Here is a 13,403-nt window from a genome sequence, read left to right as displayed (position 1 = left end):
GGTCCAAGAAGCAAGTGTCTTGGTAGACTTGCCAGCCAAAGCATCCACCTGTAACTAACTAGCGGTCCCGTGTTCCATAAACATCAGCAAAAGCCATGTTTCACCCATCTTTTCTCTCCTGTCTGTGAATGCCCTGTACTTCAGGATTGAGAATAAAATTAACTGTTTCCTTTCCATCAATTAAAAGTTGTTCTTAAACTAAGAGACTCTGATACCTTAACTCCAAAAGGAAAGAGACTTTAATAATATCTGAAGTTTGTTTTGCATAATCACTCAATCACAGTGTCAGTATAAATACTTGTTTTCATTTCTTGTTGGTTTGTATGGGTGTATTTAATCAATAAACTTTCAATATAAATAGATGCTTTTAGGTGTTTGCTAAGTAACCGAGTAAAACCAAGCTCTCCGTTTAATCATAGGCGTGAATCCTCTATCTATCACTGTTTCATGGTAGACAGTGAAAGAGTTTATAAACACCTTTAACTTTTTAGGCCTTTGAAATTTATATCCATAGAGCACTCCCTCCTTTCACTTCATTATGCATATGGCAAGTTAATCCCATGTGATGTTCATTCTCTTATCCTCTACGCAGGGAGAGAAGTGTGTGCAGTGGCATTTCTTATTTTGGTAGGATTTTTGTTTTTGTTTCATATATATGTTGCTCTGTATTTACGTTAGAAAAGGGCAAGGTCAAAGAAATGCACCTTGCACTTGGAGCAGAGGGTGGTGAGGTTTGTGATGGTTCTTAGTTCCTGTGGGAATTCACTGGACTGACCCTGGAAAAAGTTCTGTCTCCTGAGCTTTATTCTTATTGTTGAGTATTCCACTGTGCCAGAGAACAGTAGTTGTTGACCACTGTCTTCATCCTGGAGTCGAAGATCTGAAATCCATAAAGCAGCAACATAGAGCAATCCATTGACTTTTGTCAAGCATTATGCCCTTGATATGGCAGCTGGGCCGGATGCCAAGTTCCAGCGAGCAGTACTCCAATCATTATTTGACTGACGCAGCTGGCAGTCCTCATTCCCAGCATCCAGAGGGGATATTGCTTACTAGTCACAGTGGGATCCACACTGACACAATGTGGGAGAAGAAAGAATGGTTACATATGCTACAGTAACTGTGATTCTCTGAGATATTGTAATCTGTGTGGGTCCCACTACCTGCTCTCCATCCCTGCTCTTCAATGTCCTCAGCAACGTGAGCTTTGAATTGTGAAGGAAATGAGAGAAGGTCACGGCTGACCCACCCTTTATGCCCTTCTATGGGAGCACACGGAGGCACATGCATAGCCCCGACAGACACTGCTATTCAAAAGAATCCAATCTCACACACAAGGCACACCTGCACCTTACAGTCAGATCCACATTGACCACAACATTTTGAAGAACCACAGTTACTCTAGGATACGTGGCCATTCTCTCCAGGTTGTACCATTGTTTTTTTTATGGGAGAAGTTCAGCTAGTAACATAGAAGCTCTGGAAAGCCTCCTGCAGCAGAAGACTTGTTGTGCTCCTCTCCTGCTGGGTGAGCAGCTGTGTTGTGTGATCATGTGGAAAAACTAGACTCTGATCCCAGCAAGGAGAGTGAGCTGGTGCAATAGCAGGGCTATGGCTGATAAGTCTGCTGTTGTGCAAATCCAGTGGGAAAAAATCCTTTGTTGGGGTAGGGCTGCGGGGGGCTGCATGGATCCCAGTCTCTATTCCAGCCCATCTGGGTTGTTGAGTGAATTCTATTCCTCCCCAGCCCTATGTAGCTCCATCACACAAAGGTCATTTACTTGGGCTTTTTGCTGAATTTCACCCGGTTTGCAGCTCTCCGAGTGTTTAATGTGGAGCATTAGGGAAGATTGTACCCATTTGTTGGTCACACAAATGAAAGATAGTGCATTAAGAAAGTGCCTTTGTGCAGCTGAGCACAAACTGTTAATGGGGATTCAGCCTATTAACATATAATTAGACCCCCTGTTCCACTTCCATCACATGGGTTCAACTTGCCATTAAACTTGGTGAAGTGAAAGGAAGGAGAAAGTTTTAAAGAGAGAGGAGACAAAAGGAGATGGTATAAGAACAATGATTTGGCTGCCCCTCCCCATATATCAACCACTCGAGGGGAAATTAGCTGCACCCCACAGTTGAATCCAGTAACAGGCATGTTGTTGCTGTATTTCCAGTGCTGGGAGGCATTCTGCCGCAGGGAGGTGATGGGCTAGAATCTTGTCTCATTTACACCAGAAACTCCACTGATCTCAAAAGAATTACTCCTGCTTTACATCGGTGTAACTGAGACCAGAATCTGGCCTCATGACCTACACTTTTAAATCTGTTGTTAAACAGATGTTTACAACAAAAGTATTTAATGTTATTTTGATAAAAAGACAGCTAAAAGTCCGATCGGAATATGAAAAACTATTAGTCGTTTAGCACCTTGCAGGCTGTTTTTTCAAAATGCAGTCATTGGTCATCTAAATAGCTGTGCTATTTTCTGAATGACTAATGGATGTTATTTTATACCTCTCAAAAAATGGAGCAGTACATGTCCTCGTTACATTTTTACCATTGATTAAATTGTTGTAATCAATTTAGTGCTGATGACACTAAAAACATTGTAATGTAACCTTTCAGAATCACTTTATTGAACAAAATGTCAAACTATCTTTTTCAGTCTTCCCAAGTAGATTCATTTTCTCAGTCTCAACTGCCAGCTCAAGAGAGCAATCATCTGGGATCCAGCAAAGTCTTCCATCAGGTATGTGAATCTTCCATCAATGTTAAAGAATGTTCTGCTGCTTGTTTTCCAGGAGAGCACCTCAAATATAATAAACCTAAGTAGATGGTTTCCCACAATGGAGGGTGAGACAAATAGTCCTTTTCTTCCCCACCTTCCCTCCCCCTGCAGTTGTGGAATTTTGTGTCTAGCACCTGAGTGCAGTCTGTGATCCCACTAGTCATTCAGTAGTACTTTGAGCTATGTCTGCTGCACACTGGGGGACAAACACCCCCCCCCCATATGTTCATGGGAAACTCTGTGAGTTTCAACTCTAAAAATTTCCAGTCCCTTCCATAGTATTTCCTGTGAAAGGGATAACTTATTCATCTAAAAAAGAAAAGGAGTACTTGTGGCACCTTAGAGACTAACAAATTTATTTGAGCATAAGCTTTTGTGAGCTACAGCTCACTTCATCAGATGCATTCAGTGGAAAATACAATGGGGATGTCATAAATATAAAGGGAAGGGTAAATCCCTTTAAAATCCCTCCTGGCCAGAGGAAAACTCCTCTCACCTGTAAAGGGTTAAGAAGCTAAAGGTAACCTCCCTGGCACCTGACCAAAATGACCAATGAGGAGACAAGATACTTTCAAAAGCTGGGAGGAGGGAGAGAAACAAAGGGTCTCTGTCTGTCTATATGCAGCTTCTGCCGGGGATAGACCAGGAATGGAGTCTTAGAACTTTTAGTAAGTAATCTAGCTAGGTATGTGTTAGATTATGATTTCTTTAAATGGCTGAGAAAAGAATTGTGCTGAATAGAATAACCATTTCTGTCTGTGTATCTTTTTTGTAACTTAAGGTTTTGCCTAGAGGGGTTCTCTATGTTCTGAATCTAATTACCCTGTAAGGTATCTACCATCCTGATTTTACAGAGGTGATTTTTTTACTTCTATTTACTTCTATTTCTATTAAAAGTCTTCTTGTAAGAAAACTGAATGCTTTTTCATTGTTCTCAGATCCAAGGGTTTGGGTCTGTGGTCACCTATGCAAATTGGTGAGGCTTTTTATCCAACATTTCCCAGGAAAGGGGGGGTGCAAGTGTTGGGAGGATTGTTCTTAAGATCCAAGGGTCTGGGTCTGTAGTCACCTAGGCAAATTGGTGAGGCTTTTTACCAAACCTTGTCCAGGAAGTGCGGTGCAAGGTTTTGGGAAGTATTTTGGGGGGAAAGACGTTTCCAAACAGCTCTTCCCCAGTAACCAGTATTTGTTTGGTGGTGGTAGCGGCTAATCCAAGGACAATGGGTGGAATATTTTGTACCTTGGGGAAGTTTTGACCTAAGCTGGTAAAGATAAGCTTAGGAGGTTTTTCATGCAGGTCCCCACATCTGTACCCTAGCGTTCAGAGTGGGGAAGAAACCTTGACAGGGGAGATTTATATACATAGAGAACATGAAACAATGGGTGTTACCATACACACTGTAACGAGAGTGTTCAGGTAAGGTGAGCTATTACCAGCAGGAGAGCAGGGGGGAAAAAGCCTTTTGTAGTGATAATCAAGGTGGGCCATTTCCAGCAGTTGACAAGAACATCTGAGGAACAGTGTGTGTGTGGGGGAAATAAACATGGGGAAATACCCAAGATCCATAAACCTGGAAATCCTGGATGCTCCATCATCTCAGACATTGGCACCCTGACAGCAGGATTGTCTGGCTATGTAGACTCCCTCCTCAGGCCCTACGCTACCAGCACTCCCAGCTACCTTCGAGACACCACTGACTTCCTAAGGAAACTACAATCCATCGGTGATCTTCCTGAAAACACCATCCTGGCCACTATGGATGTAGAAGCCCTCTACACCAACATTTCACACAAAGATGGACTACAAGCCGTCAGGAACAGTATCCCCGATAATGTCACGGCAAACCTGGTGGCTAAACTTTATGTCTTTGTCCTCACCCATAACTATTTCACATTTGGGGACAATGTATACGTTCAAATCAGCGGCACTGCTATGGGTACCCGCATGGCCGCACAGTATGCCAACATTTTTTTGGCTGACTTAGAACAACGCTTCCTCAGCTCTCGTCCCCTAATGTCCCTACTCTACTTGCGCTACACTGATGACATCTTCATCATCTGGACCTGTGGAAAAGAAGCCCTTGAGGAATTCCACCATGATTTCAACAATTTCCATCCCATCATCAACCTCAGCCTGGACCAGTCCACACAAGAGATCCACTTCCTGGACACTACGGTGCTAATAAAGTGATGGTCACATAAACACCACCCTATACCAGAAACCTACTGACCGCTATATCTACCTACATGCCTCCAGCTTTCACCCAGACCACACCACACAATCCATTGTCTACAGCCAAGCTCTGCGATACAACTGCATTTGCTCCAACCCCTCAGACAGAGACAAACACCTACAAGATCTCTATCAAGCATACTTACAACTACAGTACCCACCTGCTGAAGTGAAGAAACAGATTGACAGAACCAGAAGAGTACCTGGAAGTTACCTACTACAGGACAGGCCCAACAAAGAAAATAACAGAACGCCACTAGCCATCACCTTCAGCCCTCAACTAAAACCTCTCCAAAGCATCATCAAGGATCTACAACCTATCCTGAAGGACGGCCCATCACTCTCACAGATCTTGGGAGACAGGCCAGTCCTTGCTTACAGACAGCCCCCCAACCTGAAGCAAATACTCACCAGCAACCACACACCACACAGCAGAACCACTAACCCAGGAACCTATCCTTGCAACGAAGCCCGTTGCCAGCTGTGTCCACATATCTATTCAGGGGACACCATCATAGGGCCTAATCACATCAGCCACACTATCAGAGGCTCGTTCACCTGCACATCTACCAATGTGATATATGCCATCATGTGCCAGCATTCCCCTCTGCCATATATATTGGTCAAACTGGACAGTCTCTACATAAAAGAATAAATGGACACAAATCAGACATCAAGAATTATAACATTCAAAAACCAGTCGGAGAACACTTCAATCTCTTTGGTCACTCGATTTACAGACCTAAAAGTTGCACTTCTTCAACAAAAAGACTTCAAAAACAGACTCCAACGAGAGACTGCTGAATTGGAATTAATTTGCAAACTGGATACAATTAACTTAGGCTTGAATAAAGACTGGGAGTGGATGGGTCATTACACAAAGTAAAACTATTTCCCCATGTTTATTTCCCCCGCTCTCCTCCCTCCCCCCTCCCCCGCCCACTGTTCCTCAGATGTTGTTGTCAACTGCTGGAAATGTCCCACCTTGATTATCACTGCAAAAGGTTTCTTCCCCCCCGGCTCTCCTGCTGGTAATAGCTCACCTTACCTGATCACTCTTGTTACAGTGTGTATGGTAACACCCATTGTTTCATGTTCTCTATGTATATAAATCTCCCCCCTGTATTTTCCACTGAATGCATCCGATGAAGTGAGCTGTAGCTCATGAAAGCTTATGCTCAAATTTATTAGTCGCTTAAGGTGCCCCAAGTACTCCTTTTCTTTTTGTGGATACAGACTAACACGGCTGCTACTCTGAAACTTATTCATCTCAGGTGCTTGGTTTGTTTTTTTAATAAAATACAGGAAAAACCCCTTGTCATTATAAGTGCCTTAGGAACCAGACTCCCTCCTTCTTCAGAGCTTTTACATTCTACAGGAGTATAAAACTTTCAGCACCGAATCTATGGTCTTGATCCTGCTATTGATAGCACACAGGCAATCTCTTTCAGGATTGGAACCTATTTTTGCACTCAAATCTGTCTACAAGAGGAAGGTTTCTACACTGAATACTTTCTTTGCAGCTATTAGATGGGATGCAAACAATTTGGATACCAAATATGGTAGTTCCCATCAGTCACAAAAGTTTTTACCACACACATCAATAACTGAGTTTAAAGCATTTGTGATGCAGCAGTGTTTTGCAAATAACAAAAAGACCTAGACCTAGACGCACAAAAGGCATTAGGTACCTAAATCCCTTTTTAGGCACCTAAATCCCAGTGTGATACACAACTCTCATGGAACTCTGTAGGCGCCTAAACACACTCGGTGCCTATATTTTGGCCCCTGGGCATTTGCACTGTTGCCTCCTTCTAGATTTCAAGACACCTATCCCCCGCCTAAACGTCAAAGCAGTTCACAAACCAGTGGGAAGATAGGCATTCGGCTACTTAAGTCATGTATGGGGTCCAATCGTGTAGGCATTCTCAGAGACTGCCTACTGGATCGGGCCCCTCAGGTGAATTCACACAAAACTGGGGAGGAGGGAACCTCAACCTCCCTCATAGCTTTTAGCTCAGTGATTTAGGTACTCACCTGGGATGTGGGAGATCCAGGTTCAAGTTTTCCCTCCACTGGAAGGGGGAGAAGGGATTTGAACAGGGATCTGCCACATCTTAGGGTGCTCTAACCACTGGAATAGTCTGATGTAGAGCACCCTCAGTCTCTCCTGTTGAAGGTAGTGCACTCTGGATCCTCCCGCCTCCCAGATGAGTGCTCTAACCACCAGGCTATAGAGCCATTCTCATGCCTCTCATGCTCTAGTATTTGTTTTCTCTTTCGCGTGTGCGCACATCTTGTGGGAAAGAGGGAGGGAGGATGGAGAGCGAGCGAGCACAAGCATGAGAATGACTCTATAGCCTGGTGGTTAGAGCCAGTGGTGAGCTGGAGTCAGTTCGCACCGGTTTTCTGGAACCAGTTGTTAAATTTAGAAGCCCTTTTAGAACCAGTTGTTCCGCAAGGGACATCTGGTTCTAAAAGGGCTTCTAAATTTAACCGGCCAAAAGTGGCGCCTTAGGCGCCAACTCCATGGGTGCTTCAGCCCTGGAGCACCCAAGGGGAAAATTTGATGGGTGCAGAGCACCCACTGGCAGCTCCCTACCCCACCCCCAGCCCCAGCTCACCTCCGCTCTGCCTCCGCCTCCTCCCCTGAACGCACCACCCCGCTCTGCTTCACCGCCCCCCCAGCTGTTCACGCGGGAAGCCGGGGTGGGCAGAGAAGCAGGCCGCGGCTTCCTGCTCAGGCCCAGGGAGGCAGAGCGGAGCTAAGCTCGGGTGGGGGGAGGGGGGCGCGAGGAGGGCCGCCCACACCGCAGCAGGTAACCCGGGGGGGGCACGCAGGGGAACCGCTCCCCGCCTCAGCTCACCTCCGCCACCCTCGGCCTGAGTGGGAAGCCACGGCCTGCTTCTCAGCCCTCCCAGGCTTCCCGCCGAACAGCTGATTTGCGGGAAGCCGGGGGGGGGGTGCGGAGAAGCAGAGCGGGGCGGTGGGTTCAGGGGAGGAGGCAGAGTGGAGATGAGCTGGGGCTGGGCGCAGGGAGCTGCCGGTGGGTGCTCTGCACCCACCAAATTTTCCCAATGGGTGCTCCAGCCCAGAGCACCCAGGGAGTTGGCACCAAAGGCGCCACTTTTGATGTGATCAGTGGGGGAGCGGCCACTCCCCCAGTTCTCCCCCAGCTATGCTCCCCCACCCCTAGGAGCCAGAGGGACCTGCCGGATGCTTCCTGGGAGCTGCCCCTGGTAAGCACCGCCGGGACTTCCCACCTCGCCCCCCCTGGCAGGTGCCTCTGTCTTTTAGGGGTGGGGTGGGCACCCACTACGGTGATTCACGAGACCCTCCTGCCCGGTTCTGGGGGCAGTCAGGGGACAGGGGAGGGGGTGGATGGGGCAGGGGTCCTGGGGGGGGGGGCGTCAAGGAACTCGGGGGGGTTGGATGGGGCAGGAGTCCCAGGGGATGGGGGTGGGCAACGACCCCCTCGTGGGGTGAGGAGGGAACCCACTGTTAAGATTTTGGCAGCTCATCACTGGTTAGAGCCAGGATTTTTTTTCTACACTTAACTCAGAAATTGCTGACTGAATTTTGCTCAGGTTTTCCAGAAAAATATAACATTTCGGCTGAAAAGGTATAGCAAAATGTCAACTCAGAAGGTGAAATTTAAAAAAAAAGTTACGAGAAACTAAAATTAGGTAGTTCTAAGAAAACTCATGCCATGAATTTATAGTGGAAGCAAGTGCTGCTGTTTTAACATATCTGTTCATCTATTAATAATTGTGTTCTTGTACATTTTTTTATATGTTTTTGACAAATCAGTTTTAAAAGCATAGAAAAGCTATCGAGGTCACTCTTTCAAACTAAGCTGGTTTTTTTTTTAAAAAAAAATCTTTACCATGTAATTTTTATTTATTTGACTTCAGAAATTCAATAGCAGCATTAGTTCACTCCCTCATCTGGAAGGCCAAACGAAGCACAATTTCATTTTAAATACCGCCAGACCTCATCCACAAGACAGCAGCCTTCCTCACATAACAAAGAACCTGCAGAATGTGAACCTATTGCTTCAGGTGAATTAAAGGACATCTCATTTTTATATGGAGTGTAGCTGTAGCCATGTCTGTCCCAGGATATTAGAGAGACAAGGTGGGTGAGGCAATATCTTGTATTGGACCAATTTCTGTTGGTGAGAGAGACCAGCTTTTGAGCCACACAGAGCTCTTCTTCAGACTCTGAAGCTATTATCTCACTCACCTCGTCTATCTGATTGTTAGAGACTTTTGTTTGATGTTAACCGATTTGTTTCTAATGGAGCTGATGGAATTTTAGCGAATCTGATTAGTGACCTATCTGGATGTTTGTATATCTGTAGATAGATATAATTTACTGAAGATTTTTTTTCAGTTTCTATTTTCACTAGCACAGTTCCAGTTTAAACAAAAAAAAAAAAAATTAGTGATGGGTGAATACCTAAAAGGTGTGGCAGCTAATTTGAGATATCGCCATAAATTTTGATGATTATCCAAAGTTACTTCAACCTTTTGAAGCCTTCTTCAATGTTGGCATTTAAAAATCCAACCAGTTCCGTCTGTCTTCCTCATTCTTCCCAACTCCTCTGTCCTTCTCTGATCCCTGCTCTCTAAATTCCTGTCTTTTTTCTTCAATAAATCAGATCTCTGATCTAAAGAGGTGACTCACTTTCTTTATCTCTACAATGTTGATCCTTTTCCCTTCCTATGTGTGATGTTACTGTAACAAATCTATGGTGGAGTCTCAGTAGATTTGGCAGGTTCTGCTGGGCCCCATTCTGATCTATCTTCAGATCTTATGGACTAGACTAGATCTTCAGATCTTATGGACCAGACATGGAGCACCCATGGAAAATATTAGTGGGTGCTTAGCACTCACTGGCAGCCAACTCCTCCCTGCCTCCCCAGCGCCTCCCCCCCCCGCCCGCAGCCCCACTGATCAACTTCTCCCTCTACCTCCCAGCTGTTCTGCGGCATGCAGGAGGCGCTGGGAGGCAGTGAGAGGAACAGGGATGGGGTGTGCTCAGGGGAGGGGACGGAAAGAGGTGGGGAAAAGGGGGGGCGGGAAGAGGCGGGGAGGGGGTGCAGCCTTGGGGAAAGGGGTGGAGTGGGGGTGGGGCCAGGGGAGGAGTGAGGGTGGGAAGAGGCGGAGTGGGGGTGGGGGCAGGGCCTGGGGCAGAACAGCTATCGAGCACTCCCTGGGTAGAGAGGAAGTCGATGCCTATGTTTCTGGATTAGAATTATCCCAGAATGCATTTTGCCTGTGATGCCATGGAATGCCTGGAGAATGCAAGCTTTATAAACAGCAGCTTGTCAGGTAGAGGTTTACTGAGACACTGCCATGGGTTGTATAACCTTTTTAGAAATGTGTGTGTAAGGGTTGAGTGGAGCTCTAGGGCACAGAACAACATACAGAATGGGGTAGAGAGGCTGCTTACCTGAAATGATTCAAACTATCAAAAAGGTTGAATTCCGTGGCCTGATGCAGCCAACCATTCACGCACAAACATGAGCTCAGGTCCCATTGTAGTCTGCTTAAGTTTCAACTCTAAGAATTTCCAGTTCTTACCTAGCATCTTCTGTGAACAGGTTAATTTACTAATCTAAGGGTTTGGGGAGATTGTCTTGTGTTTTAAGAAAACACTTAAAAGCCATTGTTATAAGAAGATGCATAGAGGCCAGACTCCTTCCTAAAGCAAGGCTTAGAAATTCCATAGGAGTGTAAAATGTCCAAATCAAATCATGTTTAAGTGCTTTGGTAAATCAGGGCCCCTATTAGGATGGAGGTTTGAGGTCTTTTGTTTTGTTTTTTTCTAAACCTGTTTTCTCAAGCTTAGAAGTAAAGAGGCACACTTTGACTCCTGGAATCACAGAAGTCAGAAACGGAAAACATCTCTTAGATCATCTTGTCCACCTCCTCAGCAGAAAGACCAGGGCCAGATCCTCAACTTGTGTAAATTTTCATAGCTTAACTGAAGTCAATGGAGCTATGACAGTTCACACCAGCTGATAATTGAGCCCCAAGTATTGAATAGACATGGAAACTGAATTCCCCCTTTTCCCTTCAAGGTGTCTCTCTCCATGTCGGAATGAAGGCACATTGTAAGGGAAGTTTCCACTGTTGTTACCCATGCTGTACCTGTTCTCTGGATAAACGGAGGACTATATTCTCCAAGGATTCCAGGCCTTTTTTCAGCCCTAAATTAGCTTTAGAACATAAGAACAGCCATAATGGGTCAGACCAAAGGTCCATCTAGCCTAGTATCTTGTCTTCTGACAGTGGCCAGTGTCAGGTGCCCCAGAGGGAATGAACAAGGTAATCCTCAAGTGATCCATCCCCTGTTGCCCATTCCCAGCTTCTGGTAAACAGAGGCTAGGGACACCATCCCTGCCCATCCTGGCTAATAGCAACTGACGGACCTATCCTCCATGACCTTATCTAGTTCTTTTTTTAACCCTGTTATAGTCTTGGCCTTCACAACATCCTCTGACAAAGAGTTCCACAGGTTGACTTTAAACTTTAAAATCCCTAATAAAGTCCAAAGCCTCCAGCGTTTACTTCTGAGTGGGCTACAGGCAGCTGTTTTTATGTAACGGTAGGGGATGAGCTGAAAACGAGTGAAAATACAAGAAAGCAAAATGAAAATCTTTGTTGTTTGGCAGGAAAACAGATCTCGAGGCCAGCCACATTTTTCCCAATTTAACCTTGCAGAAAACCTGCTTGAAAGTGCTACCAGAGTCCATCCCAATAGGCCAGAAACAGAAGAAACCAACACCAGTCTCAAGCTGCCTCTGACAGCTCCAGGTACAGTATGAGCAGAAACAATGCAATGCTAGAGAGAACAGTGTAACAAACAGCACTCACTGAGGTGAATTGCTGTAAGAGTTCACTGAAATGCCTTTCTTGGGGAGGGGATAGGGGAAGGGATGCATTAGAGAATTTTTAAATATAATTTAACTGTTGATATTAAAATGTGAAACAAATAGACTAGTGCAAATATATAAGTGACAAGAGGATCATAGAATCAATCATAGAATCATAGGACTGGAAGGGACCTTGAGAGGTCATCTAGTCCAGTCCCTGCAAAGAAACCATGGCAAGGGCTTGTCCGGGACGTGTGACCTTGTTGTGGGAAGGCAAGTCACTAAGGGTCTGTCTACACTTGGAGTTGGGGGTGTGATTCCCGCCTTCGGAAGGCATACGTGCACTACTCTCATTGAGCCAGCACACTAAAAATAGAATGGTAGCCATGGCAGTGTGAGCTGCAGGACAGTCTCGCCTCCCTGGCTATCTACCCATATCAGGGTCTCTCATGGGGAAAAAATTGGGTTGAACAAAATGAACAATTTTTTCCACGTTGTTTTATTTCATTAATTTTTCAGGTATTTGTTATCCTTTAAAATTATTTTTAACAAATCTAGCTATATTTCTAAGTGAAATGTTACTTTGAAATGAAAAGTCTAAATGTTTCATTTTGAAAATGTCAAAACAAACAGTTTCAGCTTTTTAAAAAATATATATTTTTACATTTTTTATTTGGCTAAAATTATTTGCTGAATTCTACCCCAATTTGTGAATAATTCTGTTTGAGTGACAAATGCATTTTTTGGCAAATAATCTATTTACCAAAAAGAAAAAAAAATCACCTGGCTGTAGCTGCTCGTCTCATCTCTTTGCAAAAATATTCCCCCTAACAAGGGAGTAGCAGAAGGACCTGGCAATATTTTTCTGGAAATCAACCATCAGTGACTACAAATAAGGGAATGGTAGAGCAAATACATCCCCACATTGAACCTAACTCACTGCTGAACCTCTGTTATATAAACAGTGCCTAGATACTACTAGGCAATAATTATAGCCTGGTGATGGATCCATTAAAAACATACAAACAGATAGTCATAAGCAAAAATGACTGTCCAGTATATGGTGACTAAGAGTAAATTCTCCCTTCTGATCAGAATGGCAGATCTCAGCTCTGACATTCTGATTTCCTCAGGTTCAGGAAGCCTGTCATATATGGCACTACATAAACAAACAAGACACTTGGAACTGAAGTTGCCCTGTTCTTTCAAGGAGAATCTCACCCTCCTTACAATATAATTCCATGTGCAGTTGTCAACAGAAAAATATGAACGCGCATTCCCTTTTATTCAAAGGCACTGGTACCAGTGATTTTGAATGAATGGGGTAGGTAAGCTCTAGTCTTTAACCTTCTGCTTTCCCTATGTTTGGACTTGTGGAAGTAAACTTTTTTAAAAATTGACTTGACACAAGGACACAGTGTGACACTCTGGTGACAGGAACAATTCTGGGCTCTTCAGTTGCTGAGAATTTGACTTAAACTAATAAGGCTGGCCTCA

General features: G+C 44.7%; 1 protein-coding gene across 1 annotated transcript in view; it reads left to right on the top strand.

The window, feature by feature from the left end:
• The window catches only part of DYRK4 (dual specificity tyrosine phosphorylation regulated kinase 4), a 50,486-nt gene that overhangs the window by 15,235 nt on the left and 21,848 nt on the right, over window positions 1–13,403 (top strand). The window contains exons 2-4 of the mRNA XM_048823583.2: window positions 2,666–2,749; window positions 8,937–9,083; window positions 11,706–11,847. Coding sequence (XP_048679540.1) covers window positions 2,666–2,749; window positions 8,937–9,083; window positions 11,706–11,847 — 373 coding nt within the window. The remainder of the gene's footprint in view (window positions 1–2,665; window positions 2,750–8,936; window positions 9,084–11,705; window positions 11,848–13,403) is intronic.

Source organism: Caretta caretta, chromosome 1, assembly GCF_965140235.1.
Source record: "Caretta caretta isolate rCarCar2 chromosome 1, rCarCar1.hap1, whole genome shotgun sequence".
Classification (NCBI taxonomy): domain Eukaryota; kingdom Metazoa; phylum Chordata; order Testudines; family Cheloniidae; genus Caretta; species Caretta caretta.
The sequence above is the reverse complement of the archived record's forward strand: the minus strand, read 5'-3'. Positions and strand labels throughout refer to the sequence as shown.